This window comes from Pseudorca crassidens, chromosome 6 (assembly GCF_039906515.1).
Source record: "Pseudorca crassidens isolate mPseCra1 chromosome 6, mPseCra1.hap1, whole genome shotgun sequence".
NCBI classification, from domain to species: Eukaryota; Metazoa; Chordata; class Mammalia; order Artiodactyla; family Delphinidae; genus Pseudorca; species Pseudorca crassidens.
Window position 1 is genome coordinate 64,058,284 of NC_090301.1, and position 24,184 is coordinate 64,082,467.

Sequence of the window (24,184 nt, forward strand, 5' to 3'; positions counted from 1 at the left end):
AGTTCAAACCTGTGTTGCTCAAGGGTCAACTGTATTTATCACGTTGTCATTCTCGGTGAATGAATGACAGAATGTAAGGCAGCAGTGGAGTTTCTTGCATAAAAAGGATTTCAACATTTAGTCGCTTCATTTTACGGGGAGAAAGTCTGTAGAGACATGAACCATCTGTGACATAAGTAAAGAACCGGTGGTATCTAAAGCTAGAACTCGGGTCTCTGATTCTGTTAAGAGCCTTGTTATCTTCTGGAAAAGAGGCCACATGGTGCCTTTCAAGGACGGACAAGCCAGGGTAAGTCAGTCTTTCTTTATCTTCCCACCTTGTGCACTAACAAAGGATGCTCACTGAGATGATCATTGTTCAGACAGGGCTGACTCTCTATAAAGAAAAATCTAGGCTCCATTTGAGTGGTGTCTATTTACTGACTTAAAGCTTAAGTTTTCCACTGTGGGTACCAGTGTTTATATGGAAGACTGTTACACCCACTACATCTTCATTAAACAAAATGGAGTCTCCTTTTAGTCTGAGTAGGTATAATGATCCTATGACCCACAAGAACACCATTGCCCTGAACTCATTCTCTCTCTCTCTCTTTTTTTTTTTAAATAGTTCTTACCTGTGTTAGAGACTGTTTTTGAAATGGCGACCAGCACACCCTATTTTGTCCAGCAAAGTTCTCTTTTTAGTTAATAATCCACTCCACAAGAGTTCAACTCTTCACGGATACAGAAGTTCAACGTTGAGATTGTTTTGTTAAAAATTCTGATTTCATCCTTACAGTCCGAATTTCAATGTTGGAAATAGTCTTAAAAGGTGCTTTAAGACAATCATCTACCTCAGGGATAAATCACATCTTAGATATGAATGTATCTGAGGAGGTACAGGAAAAGTTTCCAGAATCCCTTGGGAATTTGTACTAGAATCTGATCATGTTCACTTAAAGATGTCATATTTCATGTACAGACCAGCTATTCCTATAATTTCAGTGTCTATCTTCCAGTTCTACCCTGAGACTTGGTGGGGGATAGTCAAATCAATTCTCTCTCTCTTTTTTTTTTTTTTTTTGCCGTACGCGGGCCTCTCACTGCTGTGGCCTCTCCCATTGCGGAGCACAGGCTCCGGATGCGCAGGCTCAGCGGCCATGGCTCACGGGTCCAGCTGCTCCGCGGCATGTGGGATCTTCCCGGACCGGGGCACGAACCCGCGTCCCCTGCATCGGCAGGCGGAGTCTCAACCACTGCGCCACCAGGGAAGCCCCAAATCAATTCTCTTTTAGAGTACTTATGTGAGGGTAGATCAGTACCTTCTGGCTCTTCTTTCCCCAGATTAAGACATGCCCTTTTCAATTTGGGGGGAAGCGTTTACACCACACACAGTTGTTCCATGGCTGCCCAGAATTAGTTTTCAATGAGCAAATCAGGAAGTAGCTCTCTTTGGATAGTGTTTTTTTTCTGACTCATTGGCATTGAAACACTTTCAGGATCTTTCTGAATTTAGCTTAAGGAACTGAATTTCCTTGAGAACTTCACTGTATGATGTCCAAGAGTCACTGGTGCTTCTATTTTTGTTTTTGTTAAGTTAATTTCCTAGTCTGGGACTTTTGAGCTCATAACCTCTGCAAGGAGACACAGCCTCTGAGCCGCGGGCTAGGAGGAAGCTGTATTTCAAGGACAAGGAAGCCAGGGAGGGGAAGGGGGAACATGTTTATTTTCACTTTTCACAGACAACAGTGGGAATGAATCTAAACTCTGGCAGGAGACCATTAGGTGCCAAACTGCCACTGTCATTTGCATAATGTGTAATCTAAGGTGTTGATTCATCTCTGATAGACAGGCATGTTCAGAGAGGGGAGGTAAAATTACCCATCACCCCTCTGCCTGCCCTTTAGGAAACCAATCACATTCCTTCTCTCCATCAGTTCCACAGAGGCAGGGACCTTTCTGCTCCATTGAACTTGCTTCTTGTCTCTACTTAGCAAACTGACTGATGGTGCTAGCTCTTCCCCTGCCGCTGCTTCTGATGTGCGGCCCCATGCTGCTGAGGGCCGCTGCTCCCTCCACCCAAAGGAAAGGAACAGGAACCGTCATCAACGTAACTGGTTGTTCGGTGTGCATTTTTTTTTATAATACTGTATTCTGTAAAATTGCATCCCATCCTTAAATGGGACTTACCTTCTGAAAATTGTGGAGAAATGTACATGTTCAGAAAGTGCAGTCCTGTTAAAATTGAACCCTTTGATGTTAACAGAATTGCAGAGTAACTGATTTTAATAGGCTGCTTGTTGAAGGTGGGCATTTGGCATAGAATTTTGGTTTCAGAGACTGGATATATATATTTGCATGCTTGTACAGTGGCAAATGCCTTTGTTTTAACAAATGAGTCCTCTCATTTTAATAAAATTTCTTTCATTAAATATTTATCGAGACTTGTACTTTTAAATATACAGTGGTCAAAAGGGAGGCTTTCACAGCTTTGACTTTCACAACCTTGTCTTGTCTTATTTCCACTGTACAGGAATGATGTTGTTTATGATGGGGACCAAGGGTAGGATATTTCTACATCCCTTCCACCATGAACAACTTCTAAACATTTATACAAACATTTATTATGAACATTTTATAAACATTTTTTCTAATTCTCAAACATTTAAGAGGCATTTCCAATTCCTTTTGGTCGAATCATACAAAATTGCCACGTATGTAGCTTACGAAAGGTTGATCCTCAGCAGTTTCATATGGCCCAACCCAACAGCTGTTTAGGAGAGCCAGGATTCAAACTCAAGTCAGGAAGGATCTAAAGCTAGCCTTTCTTCCACCATGCCATGCTGCTGCTTTATTTATTTATATTCCAGGCTGTTTCAAGAATGTAGCCTAATACATACTCCATATAACATGTGGATGATAAATATTTGTTGACTGGCTTTTAAAAAGTGGATTTAGAGGAAGCACCAAAGGTCTATGTTTTGTAACCATTTAGCAAGTGTTAGGTCTCAGTTTTTAACCACCTTAACGCTGGGTGGTTATCATGGACTACTAGATACTATCTCAAGTCATTAATCCTCTACTCTCTCTATATGGTACAGTTTATCACTAGTGAGGGGCTCTTCATGGAGCGGGTGAAATCCTACATCTCTGATCTCTCTTCCTTTTGTGTTTTCTCCTGCCGGCAAGGCTTAGCAATTTCACAGGTTTTATGAAATGACTGAGAAAGTACTTAGATAAATCCACCTTCAAAATATCCCTCCTCCTTCTTTCTCACTCTATTAACATCTCCTTTCCACAGTTTCATTTCTTCCATCTCCAACACTTTCTCTTTTCTAGAGATAATACTCTAATCTTTCACCCACAGGTATTTAGCTCAAATCCTTATATTGACCACGTGAAGAACAGATCTGCACATCTTAGAAGAACGCAGGTGGCTGTCATAGTGAGTATGTCCAAAAGATGAGCAAATCAATGACTGCACAATTTATAGTGTAATTACATAGTAATTACTCAATTTGCTTGTGAACACTGAATCCTCTCCATGGGTTTTAAACAGATGTCATAGCAGATGACAGTACCTGTTTCAGGTACTGAAAGCAGAAACAGTACCTGTTTCAGGTACTGAAAGAAGAATTTCTATTAACTGAAGCAGTAGTTAGGCTTATTATCTTCAGGGGTGCTGAATTAAATTGGTAATAGAGGGCACTGTTAGGAAGTATGATTCAGACAGGAGAGGGAGAGAAGTTGTCAAACATGGGAAAGTTCCCATGAGTAAGTGTATCAAATATAGTATCAGCATTTCAAAGGATTGATGAATACTTGGCTTTGGGGTTATGTGACAGTTATCGATAGTAGTGACGGAATTTTGGAGAGAACTTCCCAGGGTATAAAATTATTTCTACCTATTTGATGATCACCAGAATCCAGGATGCAGGTACGAGTGTCCTGAGGCTCAGAGGTCACCCAGGTTCTTACAAGGGGTGTGTAATGGAGCCCAAACCAGAGCCCAGGCTACCTGATTTCCAAGCCACGTCTCTTACCATTGCACCACTGCTCCTTCAAGCGAACAGTTCAGTCAATAAATCAGTTGGACTGTGCATGTGTTTTTAACCAAACTGACTGATCTTTTGACTTGTGAGTTTAAAATCAAAGAGATTAAATCGATTGCTTGTGAAAATACAGATTAAGAAACACTTGTTTATTTTTACATCAAACTCCTGGTTTCAGTAGTATCTATTTTCAAACAGCTACAGTTTGAAATCAATTCTTTATACAACATAGGAGACTGCCAGACATGCACCACTCTTTTCTGCCAATTTTATGCACACACAGGAAAATCATCACTGGTAGCATCATCTTCAAATATGTAGGACAACGTACCCATATCGATATTGATGGTTTCAAATTATGGGCAAGTTTGAAATAAAAGGATGTACAAACTCCTTCATTGAATTTGTGGTAGCATTTTGCTGGTGGCTTGGAAAAACTCGCACACGTCCTTGATTTTCCTCCCTGACCAACGCTTTCCTGTTTTTGAAGCATGAATTGATCCCTATTCCATCTCATTCCAGCTTAATGTCTTTCCTCATCCAAATCTGGACAATGGAATGTTTGCCCAACAGCCTGCCCACTGCTGACCCCTGCTCCCTGGTCTGTGAGAAAGGCCTGACCTTAGTGAGACTCGTAATTCAGGAGGCTGCTCAAGGAGGGAGGGCTCCAGAGAATTCACTGTTGCTGAGTCCTTGAAGGCATTTCCCTGGGGCATGACTTCCAGACACCGGTGGTGATTGGCGAGAGTGATAGGGTTGTCTGACAGTAGGGCTCCCACACAAATGTTAGCCCTGGGCTGGGAAAAGCTGCCTTTTCTCTTTCTGCACAGTTTCTCCTTCATGGAAGATCATCAGTGCTCTCTGGAGATTCCTTTCCCTTTTCCTCTCCTCCCCAAAGACTCTGGGGTGCTTGTAGCCCCTTCTCCTGCCTCCTCCATATTTTCACCTGAATGATGGCTGCCTCACCCCCACTGCGCTCTCTCCCTGCCCATCACCTCTCACCCCACTCTCCCCTCTCCTACTGGGGACTTATACCTCTCTTTGGAACACTTCCCCTCCTAGGGCTCCTCTTTCCAACATTTCCTGTCCTATCCTCCCACCTTCCTCCTGAAACCAAGCAGGACCCTGTGGGCCTCCCATTTCTTACTTGTAGGGAATAGACTCCAGCCTCCATGACCTTCCCTGAGTCCCGAAGGGTGGATTGGAAGAGTTGCTAATGAGGGAAGGGAGGGGATGCAGAGACAAGGGAGGAGCAGTCAAGAAACAATAGTGCAGCCTTGGGGCAGGGTTCTGGTTCCTCCTCAAGGGATACACATAACAATACCTTTGAGCTCTTCACAGAACTAAAACCCCCAACAAATGGAAGATGTTAGCATTCTTCATTCCAGCGAAGATCACAGTTTGTTAACCTCGAGAAGCTCATCAGGAGACCACCTAAGGCTGGATTAAAGGAACCAGAGAAGCTGTTCAAGAGACCACCTGAGGCCAGATTACAGGAACCACAGAAACGCATCAGAAGACCACCTGAGGCCAGATGAAAGGACTGCAGGCCCTGCACACACCCTGATCCTTATCAGCAACCCTGCCCTTGAATCATTGCTAGAAAGCTCCTCCTCAAATCCCCCAGGCTGGGACACACAGTTCTTCAGGGCACGAGCCCACTGTGTCCCCCTTTGCCTGGCAAAGCAATAAAGGTATTCTTCTCTATTGTACGTCACCGAAAACCCTGTCTCCGAGATTCAATTCAGCACCAGTGCACAGAGGCCAAGTTTTCAGCATCACTCCTACACGTCTGAGGACTGTTTTCCCAGACTCTCATCATGGCCCATTAACATGCCAAGGCCTGAGTCTCAGCTGAGAGCAGAGGTGGAGATGGGCCAGTGAAGAAGGAAACAAAGGGGGAGGAAAGGCACCCAATGAGACTTGCCGAGAGTGGGGAAAGGGGAGATCAGAGGCCCTGGGAGTCTGGAAATGAAACCAAGTGGGGACCTGGCTTTTCTCTCCTGCTCCAACTTTATATATAACACTTTCTACATATGTTATATTAGAAATCTAATATTAATATAGTACAATATACATAGATTAATATATTAGAAATAATGAATATAATATTAGAAATAATTTCTGCAACATCTCTGACTTTGTGAGTAAAACATAACAGACACTCGGTAAAGGATGGTTATTACCTTATTGCTTTTTAAGACCCAAAGTGACTCCCATAATTGAACTGGGTTCAAATCAGGGAGCAAAATCCAGTTTTGATAGAAGCAGCACTGTATTCTTGGTAAAAGGTTCTCTATGTTATAATACACAGATTGTGGCAGTCACTTGTGAGGGATGTCACAGGAAATTTATAATAATAGTCACCAAGTGCTGGAATTGGAGGCTGATGATTCTGGAGACAGGTGAGTGTAAATGTAAAGACTCGGATTTCAGCCCTAGTCATATATTAGCCTTGGAAACATTGTGGAAACTCCATCAGCCTCTGTTTTCTAATCTGCAAGGTGAAGATTCTATAGAACCAACTGTGCAGGGTTGTTCCTAACTCAAATAGGATCGTATATGCAAAGCTCACGGCACAATGCTTAGCATGTAGAAAGCACGCAATAAAGGCTGTCCATAATTGGGGTTCAATTTATAAAATTAGAGCAGATTCAAGTTTATTCTCGTAAAGACACTGATTTTACTCACTTGCCTTTGGATTTACTTTCCCGCAAGACAAAGAAGGGGTGTGGTTTGGCTCTCCTGTTGGGGGTGCATGACCCATGAGAGATTCATCTCCTGTGTGGACTGTAACAGAAAAGATAGCAGGAACCACTATGGTAACTTTCACATCAACTATGTGACCACTGCCTTTCATATTTCTGGCCATTTCAAATGAAATAGACCATTTTTCTAAAGGGTGGTGTTCATTAATTTATAAGGCAGTTCATCATACACTGGACTTACTTCACTAGGGTCCAAGGGATATCCTGTGCTATTAGGAAGTTATGAGAAGCCATTTATGTGATCTCAGGTAGATTTTATTGGCGAAGGAGGATTTGTTGACCATTTCATATCATAGGGCATTTTACAAATCCTGGAACTACATGGTTTATGCTCATTTATCTGACCAACATCTATAGAGCACCCACTACTTTCTGGCTCTGGGCTGGGTGCCAGGAAACCAAAGGTGCATCGGACATGTCACAAGCTGTGAGTAAGTATGGGGCCCTGCACATAGCTGAATAAGTGTTGAGGTGACCAGGAAATCAGTCCTTCATCATAAATGCAGTAGAGAGCTAAGAGCAAAGCTACTCGAGGAGGGCAGGGGAGAGAGCAACCACTCTGGGCTGTGACACCTTTGCTTCCTGGAGATGCCTTTTCTGTGCTCAAGGATCCGTTTGTGCTGTCTCTCCAGGGCTAAGTGAAATCCACTGAGAATCCCTGCCACAGACAGGGCAACCCCGTGATATGGCCAGCCCTGACCCAACTTCTGCCCTTGGGGACTTCTCTTTCTTTTTAACCTAGGAATTGTATAATGTCCCACTTTCCATTCCAGTCTGCTCAGTGCCTGAGGCTCAGCTTGAGACGGACTTTGGTTACAGTGCATCCAAGGCCATAAACAAACACAGCATCAGAAAAGCCAACTCCTGGGCAGCAGCCCTGCAGTGAAGGGGAAGGGCCAGGTCTGTAGCCAGAGAGAGGGCAGGGTGAGCGCTATTTACAGAACATATGCCTGCCTCCCGGCTCCTCAGCCACCATCTGCGCGTGGCAGGCGTTGCTTGCTTCTTGTCGCGCACTCAGTCTCCCCTGGGTGCCAGTCTAGGCCAATCCAGCCCCCTAGTCTGGGGGGACTGAGGGCACCTGTGGCCAGGAACACAGCGGCTGAGGAGCTCATCAGATTCCCAGCTGACCATGTGCTCAGCCTTTAGGAGCAGAAGCAGTACAGCCTGTTTTGTTCTCTGTGACTAAATGGACCATCTTGCATCCTGCTTCCTGAAAGCATCATCTGTGTCGTTCCGTGTACCTCACTCTCGGGAGCCTCATTTCCTCAGCTGTCCTCAATTGTCAGGTGAATGAGCAAACACCTACTTGCAGGGCTGTCTTGAGCAATAATTGAGATGACCTGTGAGGCACCGGGCACAGGAAAGAGGCACAAATTGTGTTGGTGTCCGAATCTTGACTTCTGTATATTTTGTCAGGTCAGTGTCCTCGGGGCCTGGGGTTGTGCCTCTGAATGTCTAGCATGGTCGTTTTGGTGTGGAGGACACTTAGTAGACGACAGTGTAAAACCATGTGCTTTACTGACCAATATTTCTGTGTGCTACCGGCATCCCTGACTCTCACCCCGTCCCTGAACTTCATCCCTTCTCTGAGCCTCACTTTGTAGCAGACCAGCACCTCCTTCCTTACCCTCACCTCATTCCTGACAGGGCATCTCCTAATCAGTTTCCTTGAGGTTCTTTGCGGGTTTGGGACTCAGAGACCTCCACAGGGGCAGAGAGAAGCAACAGGCCCCTGAGCTAGAATGTAGATACCCCGGTATCTCCTGGGTCTCCTCTTCCTCAGCTCTGGCTCAGCTGCCTGGGGAGCTGTTCTGGAAGAGAACCATCAATGACCGTAGGACACTGGCTCCTGCCCTTCCTGCCAGTTCCTTTTCCCAGGGCTCTGGGGGCCTAAGGGAAAACCTCACTGGTTTTCAGGCATGAGAGGAGCGTGTTGTGAGCCCTGGAGGGCAGACTGGTAGAGTGGGCAGAGCACAAGCCTGGGAGTCAAGGGACGACCCATTCCCAGCTGTGTGACTGAGGCCATGCCACTCAGGGAATGTGACTGAGAGATGTAGGAACCAAAGGCAGGTGGGCCTGCAACTCTGCCCAGCTGACGAACATTCAGAAAAGCCCATCTTGAGGGAAACTGCAGGGCCCCAACCTCTGTCTAAATAAAAAGAAGTGCCTAGGGGCTTGCCCCCCTGGTGGCGCAGTGGTTAAGAATCCGCCTGCCAATGCAGGGGACACGGGTTCGAGCCCTGGTCCGGAAGATCCCACGTGCCGCGGAACAACTAAGCCCGTGCGCCACAACTACTGAGCCTGCACCCTAGAGCCTGTGAGCCACAACTACCGAAGCCCACGTGCCATAACTCCTGAAGCCCGCGTGCCTAGAGCCCGTGCTTCGCAGCAAGAGAAGCCACTGCAGTGAGTAGCCCCCACTCACCACAACTGGAGAAAGTCCGTGCCCAGCAACCAAGACCCAACACAGCCAAAAATAAATAAATAAATAAATAAATAAATAAATGGGGGGGGGGAAAGAGAGAGAGAAGTGCCTAAATTAAGCCTTAGCTTGCAGGACTGAAACAGAAGGAATCACAGGCAAAAGGTAGGAAATGAGCTCTGAATTAGTCACGGCACAAGATCTTTATCAGTATTTCATTTAGAAAGAAAAATAAAACAACGTGCTCCCTCGCAGTGGATACTGAATTACAAGCAGGGTAATACATCGAACACCTCAGCACCGTCTAAAGAGATTAGAGAGTGGATCCAAGTGCTATTGCACAGACCCTCTGCCCAAGCCTGGGACTAAGACGGAGGGGCAAATGCACAGTCACCATTTCTCCAGTTGCTACAGGGGCTGGGGTCAAGGGGGCTCTGCTTCCTGAACAACCGCCCTGGGTAGGGCAGAGAAAAGGGGTGATTGCCGTTCAGAAGTGGAAATGAAAAGCGTGTCCTAAGGGAACAAGTATTTACATTGTACTCTGAATATGATAATGTGGAATTAGCAACACGCTTGTCTTCTACTGGTAGCCTCTCTCTGGAAAACTACTTTGGTCCATAGTAGGGAAAAAATAAAACACAAACCTTAAAATTAATACTTATTTAAAGCAAGGAGGTAAAGGATTTGGGAAAATATTTCAAGGGTCCCCAGGCATGAACGGGCACAGGCCTGGAGGAGAGTGAACACCAGGGGAAATTCCAGGTGTGGGTAACAAGAAGGGTTCTGCCGTCCTCTGACTTTCTCTTAACACCCTCCTTGTTCCTTCCCTCCCCTTTCCTTCCCATCTGTCTTCTTCTGTCTCCCCAGCTACTTCCTAGCTTCCAAGAGCCTCCTCAGTCCTGCCTCAGTTGAACAAAGACAATGTTCCATTAGAACCTGAGTAGTTTATCCAAGAAGGAATCCACCTCAAGCTATTGAGGCTGATAATGACACAGCTTTAGGTAACATCTGTATTTTAACACGGAGTCCTTTAGGGCCTTATCAGGAAAGAGTGAAGGAGGGGCTTATTCCACAAGTTCACAAGCCATTCACGTGGCAGGTATCTTCACATGGAGAAAAAAGGATGGGCAAGTTCCAGAATTCTCTGAAGCACTGAAGTGGGACAGCCATCTCCTCCTTCTATAGATCAGGCCCTCATCTGAGATGAGGTCAGGGTTTCTGCTGCATTTGCCTTCCTTACACTGTTGTCTGCTTGTGATGCTTCCTGTCACTTCATGGGAAAAAGACCACGTCTGCCTTAAAAATAAGAGCAAATGCTTATTGAGCACTTACTATGTTCAGTCAGTTTTCTAAGCCCTTTATGTTTTTTAACTGATTCAGTTTTTACAACCATCAGAGGTGGGTAATTCTGTGCCCATTTTAAAGATAAGTCATGGAGTCCTTGAATAACTTGCCTAAGGCCATAGGGTAAGTAAAAAGCAAAGTTAGGATTTAAACCCAGCTGTCTGGCCCCTGGGCTCAGACTGTAAGCCATGATGTAGACTGTGTTCCTAGCAACTACTACAGAGCCTGAGAAACAATCACTATGTCTGCTTTTCTTGTATATCTCTGTGATGATTAATTTTATGGGTCAACGTGGCTGGACCATGGTGCCCAGATATTTGGTGAAACGTTATTCTGGATGTTCCTGTGAGGGTGTTTTGGATGTGACTTACATTTAAATCAGTGGACTTTGAGTAAAGCAGACTGTTGCCCATAGTGTGCACGTGTGTGTGTGTGTGTGTGTGTGTGTATGGAGGGGTGGGGCTCATTCAATTAGATGAAGTCCTGAATAGGACAAAAGGCTGATCTTCCTCGAGCCAGAGGGAATTCTCCAGCAGACTTGCTTTTGGACTTGATCTACAATGTTGACTGATCCTTGTTTTTCAGCAGACTGTCTTCAGACTCAAACTGCAAATCTTTCCTGAGTCTCCATCCTGCTGGCTTCCCCTATCAGATTTTGGACTTACAAAGCTTCCACAATCACTTAAGCCAATTCCTTATACCACTCTTCTAATACACACACATCCTATTGTTCTGTTTGTCTTGAGAACCCTGCTTAATATAGCCTCCTTTGCTAACAGGTTCCTCCAGCCTGGGTCCTAGGCCCTCTTTTCTTCTCAGTTTAAGTTTTGCCCATTTTCTAAGCAAATTTCTCCTGCTCTTGGCCTCAGTTGTTATCTATATGCCAATAATTCTTAAATTCACACTCTAGCTCAGACGTGTCTAAGGAGCTCCAGACCCATACATCCAACTGTGTACTTGGTGTGTATTCTTGGATATCTGAGGGGCACCTGAAGGCAGCATGAACAAAGGTAAGTTCATGATCTTTCACCCCTGATCCTCTTTTAGGGTTCTCTATCTCTGTGAAATGTGCCCGTATCTATCTGAAAGACCAGGAGCCATTCTTAACAGTTCTCTCCCCCTCAGTTCTGTACTTAATCCATCATCATGTCCTGTCAATGTCGCTTCAGAAATTTTTCATACCTTATAACCTCTCTCCATCTCCACTGTCACTGCCATGTCCAACCTATGGGCATTCCTTATCTTGACTCCAATGGTAACTTACCAAGTGGTCTACCTCTGCATTCCAGCCACAATGATCTTTCTAAAAAATAAAGATGATCTTATCATTCTTGGCCACTACCCGTTTGAAACCATTCAATGACCTTCTCTTGTGCTAGGAAGAAGGCCAAGTTCTTAGCGTGGCTACATGGTGGTTCCCAAGGCTCTGCATGGTCTCATCCTGCAGCACTTTCCTCCTTGCTCTCCGTACTCCGTTACTCTTACTTTTTTCAGTTCCTCAAAAATGCTTCATCACCGGTCCTTTGCACATACTGTTTTTATTTTTTAAAATGTGGAACATTATTCCCAACCTCTCAACTCTCGTATCAGGAATCACTTCTAAAGGGAAATTGTATTCCACACACCCTCTCTGTCTGGTCAGAATTTTTGGTTACACAATCTTATAGTATTAATCTAAATTCATAGGAATAATAGCAGCTAGGATTTATTGAATGCTTATCAAGTTCAAGTGTGAAGCACAGTGCTAAAAATTTTACAGTCATTATATTTAAATAATTGTCTAATTAAAACTACAACACAATCTGAGAAGTAGATAATATTATTATTCTCTCTTATAGACGAGGAACCTGAAAACCTGGGTGGGAAGCTGAGTCCAACTTCAGTAGTGTGATGACTTGCTGGCTATGTGGACTGTGTATTTGGAGTGAGCTGGGGGCAAGCCTGTGATTGATCAGAACTGTTAGAGGACTGCCTGGCATATAGAATGTGTTGAATAACCTACTTGTTGATGGAAAGAATGATGAATGTTTGAATGAGTAATGAACTAGGACACATTTTAATATAGGAACTACCTGGGTATCCCTTTCATTCTCTACCCTAAATTGGTCACCTATGAGATTATTTTCAAAATTCTAGACAGCTTCTTGTAAATGAGAAAATGGCATTCCCGATACTAGAGATGTTTTAGAGACCCCTCCACTCTTCATTTTGATGACCATCTGCTCCATTTCCAAATAAGGCATCTATTTAGTTTAACTTTGCTCACAGCGAAGGGTGATTTTTTTCGTTGTTGTTGTTCCAGTCCTTTTGAGGCTTCTGAAATAGAGGGAGTCACACACACACAGACACACGCTTACAAACATGCACACACGGTGGTAGGTATGTCCACACTAGCTGATGTAACAAATAAACCCTAAATTTCCAAGCTTAACACTATAGGTGGTTATTTCTTGTTCAGCCTAATGAGGCTGTTCCTGTTTGGTCAGAAAGCTTTCCACCTGGTGACCCAGGAGCCCCAGCTCCCTCCATCTCTGAGGGCATCAGTCTTCTCTCATGCAGATGTCAACAGGGGACAGCAAGCATGGAGCAACCTACCTCCTAAAAATCCTGGCCCCAAAAGGAAACATGTCACTTCCACTTGTATTCCATTACTAGAAATTCATCCTCTGATCACACCCAACTCATAAGGTAGGCAAGGACATGCTGTCTAGTTATATGCCCAGGAAGAAATCTGAGTAAGTCACCAGCCATGTCTGCCCTACTTCCCATCCCTATAATACAAAGCAGCTAGATGCTATAAGATTAGTGCCCTGTGGTATGGAAGATGGAGCTTAATTTTAATGGTGGACATCTGGAAAGGCCTGCAGAGGAGGGGATTTTGAGTAGATCTTGAAGGATAGTTAAGTTTTTAATAGAAAGAGATCCTAGGCATAACTAACACTGGTACCAAAAATGATGAGGTCTGAAGCCAGGAGGGAGTAAGGCTGTGAGAAAAAATCTGAGAGCCAAGTAGAAATTATTTCAATAATCTTTTTTTTCTTGGTTTTCCTGAACTCCTCCATAACTAATTAAATAACAAACAGAATTACCCCCTCCATCATGAGTATCTTAGTCCGTAATGTGAAGACATGAAATAATTAGAGGGTGTGCTGTGTAAGAATTTTAATGTCACAGAAAACGTCTATTTTTAAGACGGTGCTAATTATACAGGATGAGGCCGAACAAAGGGAAGATGTGCAATTAGTGGAGCACAGCTTATTACAACCAGCTCTGTTTAAAAGCTCTTCTGAACCTAGATATGTAATAAATGTAATAAATCAGGAGTCATCTAGTGTTTACCTTTTAGAGGACAACTCTGGAGATTACAGAAATGCAGGACATGGCCATTTTACATTTAATTATGGCGATGGTAAAGGTAGACTTTTACACTCTAGACTTTTTCCTCTCTAGCGGTCGAGAGGAAAGAGAAGGGTCTTGAGAGGGAGAAGACCTCTGTTCCTTCTTTGGTCTGCCAGTCATTGGCTGGGTGGTCATAACCTTTCTGGGCTACTGCCTCCATGGTATGGGGGTAATAATACAAATGAAAGCACTTAGCACTGAGCCTGAACTACATTAAGGACCCTGTTTTTATTCTAGAGCCACTTCCCTTCCCTTCTTCAACTTTTTCTTAGGCAGGATTTCATTCACCTCAATAAAAATCCTTAAGACTTTAAACACTGTACAAGAATGACTGTAATATCAGATGGATGTACTTCCTCTAAGTCCACCAAACTTCAGTAAAGGCAGTTATAGATAGATATAGATAGATATATCTATCTATAGATACAGACAGATATAGATAGATATAGATAGATAGATAGATATATCTATCTGAGCAGTGTCAGGGATAAAGAAATACCTAAGTTGTCAAATCCCAGGAGGGTTGACTCAGCTCTTTTTTGCTTCCAAAGAAGATAAACTGCATCTCATGCAATTTGTTTTTCGCTAAGGGGTTCTCATTTTGGTTTCAAAAAAGATCTTCAGTGCAAAAGACAATCTCTCTTACATATACATTAAATGGGCTGTGACGAGTCCTGTGAAAATGTGGGTTTTTCCCTAGATTCTGTTGCTGGAATATTAGAAATTGATATGAAAGGCTGAGAGCTTAAAAATTGCACAATATTACATATTATTCAAATGCAAAATGCTGGGGGCTTCTCATCCCAAGTCTCAGCTCCGCTGTGAATGGCCTATATAAACAAGTGCACCTCAGTGTTGACTGAAAGGATAGAGGCCCTCACCTTCTGAGACAGCATTAGGATTGCATTATCATATCAATAACCCACATGCAAGTTCTTGATAAAAATGGTCATAATCCAGAGGCGAGAGATAAAACATGAGAGTTTGATTTGTGTAAACAATCAAAGGCATTTAGAGTCAAGCTACTTAATCTATCTGAAAGCATTGCCAGGAATATAAATATGAGAATAGCCTCAGAGCCAGAACAGGCAAGAGTTGAGCGAGTAGAAGGAACTCTAAAGATTATTCACTACTTTTTCCTGATTTACTATAATCCAGCCATATTGTAGGTTGGTTGAAGGCACTCTGTTCTTGGAACTCACACAAGTTCCAGGTTAACGGAGCAACCACGTCTTGGACCACAACACTTGTCAGATTGCCACAAGGAAGAGCAACAACACTTAGATGCTCCAGTGTGGATGTGACACATATCATTTCTAGACACAACTGATGAGCCAGGTCAGATCCTATACCCCATGGAACCCCACGGAGACCAAGGCAATGCAATCCTATCACATACCAGGAAAGGGAAGGGAATGGAACCCTTGACACTCACACCTCCCATAATCACCCTTTAGGAAGCAAGTTCTAGCTCTCCACTGCCTTAGCATCCCTTTTGTTTTCCATAGTGCTTATCCCAATTCTTAATTATATTATTTACTTATTTTCTGTTTTGGTTTTAGTTGTTTTCCTCCATTGAGCTATAAGATCTCTAAGAGGAAGGACCATGTCAGCAGGCTAATTCCATGAAACAGCTCTCAAAAATGGTTAATCAACCTAATATATTTAAATACTGAATCTCTTTGTCTTGAATTTGGAGAATCCTTATGGTGATAATGTCATGTCTCTGCCGAGGCCCTTTTTGGCTGGGTGCTGACGCCTCTCCCTCGCTCCTTATCAGGGGATCCTCTCTCCACACCATGGGGAGGGGGGGCAAGGCAAAGATGAACTGGGTATTCCTTCCAATGCTGTTAGCAATTGGGAAACTCTCAACTAAAGCCTCACAGGAATCTCCAAATGTGGCGAAAACCAACATAACCAATGCACAGTGCTGTAAACTTTGTAAATATTGAAAAGAAGAGAGGTCTCTGGTGAATGGGCATTTTGTTGAATTTACTTTTGACAAATTACCTTGCAGGGAATTAGCTCAGAGCTACCTCCTTGCCCTCCACTCACAGTTGTGCTTTATTGTCAAACTGAACCTGGTATTTATTTATTTATTGAAAATGACTCTACTATCCAATGAACCTGGTATTTAGAAGGCACTTAACTGTCCACTTCATGGGCCAGGAAACTGTAGTTTAGAGGGATTAAGTTATTGGCCCAAATCACAGAGGTGATGGTGGGAAAGATAAAAGTATGGTTCAAGTTACCTCTTGTCAGTGTGGTGCTTCACTTCCCGAGCCACACTCCAGGAAGGCTGCGATCATTTTTATAAACTTAGTGTATCATTTAGAGCAAAAAGTTGGTGTATAGAGGAATATTCTGAGTGTTTGTCTTTGCCTTTTATCATTTTAAATAAAAACGTTTTAATGAGTGTTATTTTAGACACTTTTTATAACTATACCATCATTTCCTATATGACATACTACTATTTTCAAGCAAAATGAGAAATAATTGAAGTACAATTGCCTGTGGGACAAGGTTATTTCAGCAAAGAAAATTCAAGAATCCATTAGCTATGACCTTGGAGAAATGGGTTTTTAAATAGGCATTGTCTCAGGCCACCTAAGGCATACTTTAGTTCCTTACTATTTCATTTTAAAAGAGGCTATCATTAAAATCAGTCAAAGGTTTCATGGACACTTGTGAATATGAATTTTTTAAAAAAGACACCTCTTTTAGCTATCAGTTTTTTCCTCCTGTATCATTCAGGAACAATGCATTTATGGTAAGGTTATTTTATGAATCATAGTAGCTAAATATTAATAAAAGAAAAATAAATTTTTTTCTCTACTCATGAGTTCTTAGATGTTGATGTCTGATTTTACAGAATTGCTATTATTTTTCCACAGTGATGGTGTGGTGGCCTACCTAACTGAGCAGTGCGTCCTTCTCCCACCTGTTGGACCAACCTTGCTTGTTCTTCTTCTTACTCCAGGTGCAGGGCACAGAGCATAGTCTCAGCCTGTCTGGTGAGGAGATCTGCAGTGTCTCATGCCAGGAGAAGCTGCTGCTTAGCAAACTGCAGGCTCCTAGGTGGATAAGAAGAAGAAAGAACACTTTAGAAACAATGGAAATTAATCAGACTCTGAGAAATGTAGGCAGAAATGCTGTCATTTAGAAAGAAAACTTTGCATTTAGGCTATAAGCACAATATACAGAATGGCAAGTAAGTAAGCATTGAACAGACATTGATCAAATAAAAAAGTAATAAATGAATGAACAAATAAACATCAGAGCTGGTCCTAGGATTGCAAACCTATATTCCTACAAGACTAGGCAAGTAGGGTAAGAGAGGAAGCAGACTGGGTGTGAGACAGCAGGGAGTGGTAGAGCCATGCTCAACTGGTGAGCACATGTCCCATCTGAAGCGGGCAGCCACAGCTCACGTCTGCCCCACAGACGTGAGCTTCCAATGATGCCATAAGGAAAAACAGGCTCAAAAATGCCATGACTTCAGGTTCTCAAGGGAAGACAGAAACACAGATTTTTAGGTGAAACCTTTTGAATTTATATTATAGAATTCAATTAAACAAAACAAAACTTTGTGCAGGTCAAACAGCTAAAGCCAAAGCCCACCTGAGGGTTAGGTTTAGCTCCTGAGTAGCCATGAGATCTAAGATGTAGGGCAACATCTTTAATTTCCAAGGATGAAGAAGGATCCAGAGGACTGAAGCCGTGGTGCAAAGACACTCAGCTAATTAGTGGCAGAGCTGGGCTTTCTAGACATGAGCCTCATCCCTTTCCTTTACGACTCGTGACCACTCTAAGACCGGCTGCATCTGATCAGACCTGTCTGCATAACAGACTAGAAGCCAATCAGAAGCTGTTTCCAGCTGATCTGACCCTTGGGTCCCAAGCTGTATTTATATAACCCTTCATAATGAGGGGTATAATTCTCTCTTCTCACTATTCATATTATGGAGGGATTTCTGGGTAAAGCCAAGTGACTAAAATATGGCCCTCAGCATGGCCAGATGTGAAAAGTGGGAGTGAGGGATATGGGCAGAGGCATGAGTGGGTCGCACTGGATCCACCTGCTGGTTCTAGCGTCTGCTAAAAGTCTGCTCTGTTTATATGACAGGTGGTATTGTGTGATGGTTAAGTGAATGGGATGGGTTTAAATACTGACTCAGCTGCTTGCTGTGACGTAAGCTAAGTTTCATGTGCAAAACGGTGACAACAACAGTACCTGAATCACAGAATTGCACTGAGGTTGAAATGAATCAGTGCATAGAAAGTGCTTAGAATGGTACTTAAAAGGTAGGCACTCAGTAAGTGTTCGCTACAATTTGTAACAAATGCCAACATTTATTGAATGCCTACTGTATGCTAATTTTCTTGCATTTATTATCTATAATCATAGTCAAAACCCACTTTGTTTTATGTTATTACCTTCACTTTAATAATAAGAAAACCATGACCTTGGGAGAGCCAGCTTCTTGTTTAATGTCACTCTGGTATGAGCGGAGCCAAGTGTTTGAACACAGGCCTAATTAGCTTAGCTATTTTCTTAACCCACTTCACTAGCGCTTTCTCAGTGTTCCATTGAAGATACTATTCAGATCTTTAAAGGGAGAGATAATCAACTCTGCTCAAACACCAAATACTTATTAAGTCAAATACGAAAGCAAAGGAGCCTCAAAGCAAACAATCAAAACACTGCAATGCTAGGTATACTTCTGCCTTATGTAAAAATATATTGTTCTAGAATAGGAGGGTGCCGCATGACCATGAATAAGACAAGAGAGCACGTGGTCCATTTTTAGACTGCATCCACCCTCCTTCTTACCCTTTAAAATACTATGGCTCTTAACAGATTATTTGCTTAATGTTGATAAATCAATTTCCATGGAGGTAGCTTTTAGGAAACATGTATTGAATGTCAACACAGGGAAAATAAGACCTGGAAGGTTTCATTCTAGCATATATTTTTTTAAAGTCCTTGCTTTTATAGAATTGTCTATACAAAGAAAGAGTAGAATAAGACATAAACATTTATTAAAGTGTATGAAGCATCTTATATAAAATATTATTGAGTGAAGAAAAGGAAGGAAGCAAGGAATAGAGGAAATGAGCAGTTACGGGCTGCTAACGTGAGCCGGATCCTATACCAGGTACTGTTATTTACATATTAGTATTTACCGAATGAAAAATAATCAAAGTAGGGCCAAAATACAAATGGAAAATGTCTATACAGCTAACTCAGTTTTTCAGGGGCAGATATTTCAGTTTAAACCTTAAATCTTATTTAGGTATAACTCCTTACCTTTACCACTCATTCTGTTTAACTTTTTTAACACAAAATATTTTAAAAGTAATTTTAGCCAAACCAGGGCAGGGAAGGAAGGTGTCTTTTCAATCAAAATCAGTTCTGGGAAAATATAAACTAGGAAACATAGATGCAATTCTTCTCTGCTTTCAGATAAACTTAACATTATCCTAAGAGTTAATGATAGCTATTCTCAGCAATAATATAGAAAATAGGAACGTACTGTACCAGACCAGATGGAAAACATAAGCCACTTTCTTTAGTCTGATTTCTAAAGCACAGTTTCAGTATTTAAACTAGAGTCATCACAGCTTTCCAGAATATAAAATGCATCCACATCCAAATGTTGGTTTTAGAATATGAAGCAATATTTCAAAGTCAAATAGAAATGAATTTGTTCATTATCTACTCTTTTGGGTAACTGCCATTATTGCTATTTCTCCTTGGGCAGATAACTGAAAATTGACTATATAAATTGTTGTGTTTTTCTGGGAAAAGAGCCTAGATTCAAAATTTGTCACCCACATTTTAATCTAAGTTATAATTTTACCAGGCCTAAAAATTATAGTGGCTCTAGTACATTTTCCTATTACACCTCATAAATATCTTTTCTTCTTTTTTGATTCATGTGGCAAAAAGAAATCTTGCTAGTGCCATTTATTCCGAGGAGTCCATTCATTTCGTTTTGCCTCCACACAAGAGTTAGCTATGAAGTACTTTAGTAACAGAATAGGACGAATAAGATAGTAAAATATTTGGACATGAGATGTAGTTTCTCCAGTTTTGCTACAGTCCTCTTAATGGCAACAAAGGAATTTGCAGTGTGAATCTCTGTCAGCACCTGGCTACATTTTGTCCTGGTGTGTGTATGGTCTGTCTGCAGTCAAAGACTTGAATAAAGACCTACAGAGCAAAACAGAAAGCACCATTTATTAGCTTATCAATATAAGTTCTGTGATTCATTAGGAAGCCAGGAGAGGTAATAGCTTTGTTGATGAATTTAGAAGGGAGAACAGAGGGTTTTCATTCTCTAAGTTTCAATGAAAATGAGCTTAATTTTCCATTTCTCTTGTCATAGGTGGAGTCCCTGGGAAACAGACTTTGAGACCCTGAGACACACAGGCAGAAAGCTGATCGGAGCATGTTCTCAGGAGCAACACCTGTTTTGGGATGAGAGGAGAAGAGGGAAGGGGAGGGAGAGATTGAACTGTGATGCAGTCACAGCAGAGGCCTGAGCCCAGCTCACAGGGGGCTCTGGAGTTGGGTGGGCCTGCATGGGGCCACTGTGTGCTGGAGCTGCCCTCCTGGGCTTGGGCAGAGCTGGCTTTGCACATCTCTTCCCAACTGCGTGGTCAGTGGCATTATGTTGATACTTTGAAATTGGAGGCATGTGTGTGATCTATTTACAACACAGTAACTGGCTAGCGCTAGAAATCAGAGCTTCTGTCACTACCCACTCCCAAGTCCTCAACCTCTGGACAGCTTGTTGGATAGCAAACCGCCACTTAAGAAAGACTGATTTGCACATCTCTGTGCCCAAATCCATGTGATAAGTTCTTAACTGCACACAGTGCTACTCAGAGGGAATGATATACTATACTCCTAGGTCTTGGATGGCTGTAACTTCTCAAGGCTAGGTTTCTTCTGTTTTACACAGAATATTATTCTAATCCTAGGATTTCTAGCCCTGCTGTGTTGTCAGTCATCTTTATTGTTGCCTTTTTGAAAGAGGCAACCAGCTCCCATGGAAACGGAACCATCCCCATGAGACAGAACGCAGTGATACAACTGCCAATGTCCAAATGACAAAGTTATCAAAGGAGTAAGCTCTGACAGTGATCAAAGAACATCCTGGGTATAATACTTAGAGTATTATAATCAACTGAAATGATTTTATTTAAAAGTACTGCCATTTTCTTTACTTGTAAATATGGTCTGTCCTAACAGTAGAGTGATAATCACTACAGCATGTCTTTGTTTAATGAAATCATAAAATATTTCTAGAGCCAATTTAGCATGTACACCATAAGGTGGGAGAAGATTTTAAAAACATTAACCAAGCCACACAAAGTCTTTGGGTTAAAAAGCATTCCAGTTTTCTAAAAACTAAATTCCAAAGAAGATGAACTAAGCCAATTTCTGTTCGTAAATACCAATATTTTTCGGAAACTCAGAGAGTTAGTTAATGAGAGAATTCACCATTAGCTGGGGTGGCAGAAAAATTCAGAGGAAACATTCTGAACAAAGCTACACATCTATCAAAGTTATTTCTTCTGGGCTTCCCTGGTGGCGCAGTGGTTGAGAGTCCACCTGCCGAAGCAGGGGATGCGGGTTCGTGCCCCGGTCTGGGAAGATCCCACATGCCGCGGAGCGGCTGGGCCCGTGAGCCATGGCCGCTGAGCCTGCGCGTCCGGAGCCTGTGCTCCACAACGGGAGAGGCCACAACAGTGAGATGCCCCCGTACCACAATAAAAAAAAAAAAAAAAAAAAGTTATTTCTTCTTTTGAGTCCTTTACTCCACAGAAAAAGACCATAAGGGGAGATTCAAAATTTGACAGAGACAGATTATACAGAAACTTTTCTCAGCTTTGCCCCTTACATCCTACATCCACGTTAACTTTTGGCAATCTAGCAACTGCAAAAACACCACTTAGGCATCCAATTCTGGAAAAAAAACCAGCAGCCATCAAAAGGAGTGGAACTTGTCATGATTTTAGCATATGAGGCTAGAATTAGGAAACTCAGTAAGAAAAGTGTGGATGATTCTGCAATTCAATGATTAAAAAGTAATTCAGTATTGACTATCTCTATTCTATCATCTACCGCATTTCTGTAACAGGCGTCAAAGCAGATGGGAAGTGAGGTTTCCAACAAATGGCCTTTCATGGCCTAAAATCATTGGGCGCAAACTCTGTCTTACATATCACAACATAGCACAGGGCGTGGCACAAGGTAGGAGCCTAGTCTCTCTCAAACCTCACTCTTAGGTGAACTGATGAAAGATAGCTTGGGCCACATTTTGATTCTCTAATCAGCTACTTAATTCCTCTCCTATAATATCTATTATTTCACCCAACAAAACTATGTTGAATGTCTTCTATATTGTAGTATTCTAGGAGAAGCTGAAAATATAAAGGAACTCATATAATTCTTGAGACAGACAAAATTCAGCCAATATAGTAATGTAGATATATATTTTTAACATCTTTATTGGAGTATAATTGTTTTACAATGGTGTGTTAGTTTCTGCTGTATAACAGAGTGAATCAGCTATACATATACATACATCCCGATATCTCCTCCCTCTTGCGTCTCCCTCCCACCCTCCCTATCCCACCCCTCTAGGTGGACACAAAGGACCGAGCTGATCTCCCCGTGCTATGGGGCGGCTTCCCACTAGCTATCTATTTTACATTTGGTAGTGTATATATGTCCATGCCACTCTCTCACTTCATCCCAGCTTACCCTTCCCCCTCCCCGTGTCCTCAAGTCCATACGTCTGTGTCTTTTTTCCTGTCTTGCCACGAGGTTCTTCAGACCATTTTTTTTCTTTAGATTCCATATATATGTGTTAGCATACGGTATTTGATTTCCTCTTTCTGACTTACTTCACTCTGTATGACAGTCTCTAGCTCCATCCACCTCGCTACAAATAAGTCAATTTTGTTTCTTTTTAGGGCTGAGTAATATTCCATTCTATATATGTGCCACATCTTCTTTATCCATTCATCTGTCAATGGACACTTAGGTTGCTTCCATGTCCTGGCTATTGTAAATAGAGCTGCAATGAGCATTGTGGTACCTGTCTCTTTCTGAATTATGGTTTTCTCAGGGTATACGCCCAGTAGTGGGATTGCTGGGTTGTATGGTAATTCTATTTTTAGTTTTTTGGGGAACCTCCATACTCTTCTCCATAGTGGCTGTATCAATTTACATTCCCACCAACAGTGCAAGAGGGTTCCCTTTTCTCCACACCCTCTCCAGCAAGTAATGGAGATATTGAAGCACAGAGGAGAGACCCTGAACTGGAACTGTGTGTGTGTGTCTGTGTCTTGTGTGTGACCAAATGCATTTTTCTCTTAAATGAGGTGTTCAGGGTATTAAAAATTAAGAGCAACAGCTTCACTTGTTCTGACTAAAATATATGAATGCAGCTAATGTTTCCGTAAACAAACAGGTGATATTGTGAGGCTAAAGGGATGTAGTATGGAGCCTTAAAAATAATCTGGCCTAGTTTTCCTGGTTTTAAGCTAGAATACATCTGAGCTAGTCTTTCAACAGTTCAACAATATTTTCATTTTCCTCTTATGTACAATTCACATACTAGGTCCTGGGGATTGAAAGAACAATGAAGAAAATTCAAGTGGCTTTTCAAATATCTGATATGTTATGACCCTTTTAAAAGTTTGGTATAATTTCATGACACTTTTCAAGAATACAAATGTTCTAATTTATGTCTATTTATGAAATTTTAGCCTGTGTAAGTGAGTTGTTTTGCTAATGAGTTTGGTAGAAAATGAATTTATCTTTACAACAAGCAAAAACAGAACAATGGAATAGATCCTTGTTTGTGTTTGGCTGTCAAACATTTTAGCTACAGCTAAATGGACGTTTGGATGGCAGAAGCTGATTCTGAAAATTAAGACCATTCCAGGGCATATGTGCAAAGGAATTCTGCGAAGTTTGCATATTGACTGAGTCAACTGTTGCCTTAGCTGGACATTTCAGGTCATGCACAGCATATCTTGCAAACACTGTTATGGTAAATCATTCCACATAAGCTCGTGGAATTTGAACATGTCTTCTGATTTTGACATAGATTGTCTATAGCCAGTAAGCAACAATGAGACTTGAATGTGACCCATGTGTGGGCAATTGCTTTGATTTTTTTTTCTTTTCTTTTTCT

The 24,184-nt window shown here is 42.2% G+C and overlaps 1 protein-coding gene and 1 long non-coding RNA gene across 11 annotated transcripts in view; both read right to left on the reverse strand.

Annotated features, from left to right (window-relative positions):
- Nucleotides 1-24,184, reverse strand: part of B3GALT1 (beta-1,3-galactosyltransferase 1) — a 602,186-nt gene that overhangs the window by 27,398 nt on the left and 550,604 nt on the right. For 5 of the 10 annotated variants that reach the window (XM_067741658.1, XM_067741664.1, XM_067741655.1 and 2 more), the window contains one exon: nt 16,878-17,038. Coding sequence is in view for 1 of the 10 variants with exons in the window: in XM_067741665.1 (XP_067597766.1) it covers nt 16,919-17,038 (120 nt within the window). In the remaining 9 variants the exon portion in view is untranslated. The remainder of the gene's footprint in view (nt 1-16,877; nt 17,039-24,184) is intronic. The other 5 variants (XM_067741665.1, XM_067741663.1, XM_067741660.1 and 2 more) reach the window with 2 other exon arrangements.
- Nucleotides 4,166-11,946, reverse strand: LOC137226568 (uncharacterized). The gene is made up of 2 exons (XR_010944406.1): nt 11,748-11,946; nt 4,166-5,471 (listed from the first exon to the last, which is right to left on the reverse strand). It is a non-coding gene; the product is annotated as an uncharacterized lncRNA (long non-coding RNA).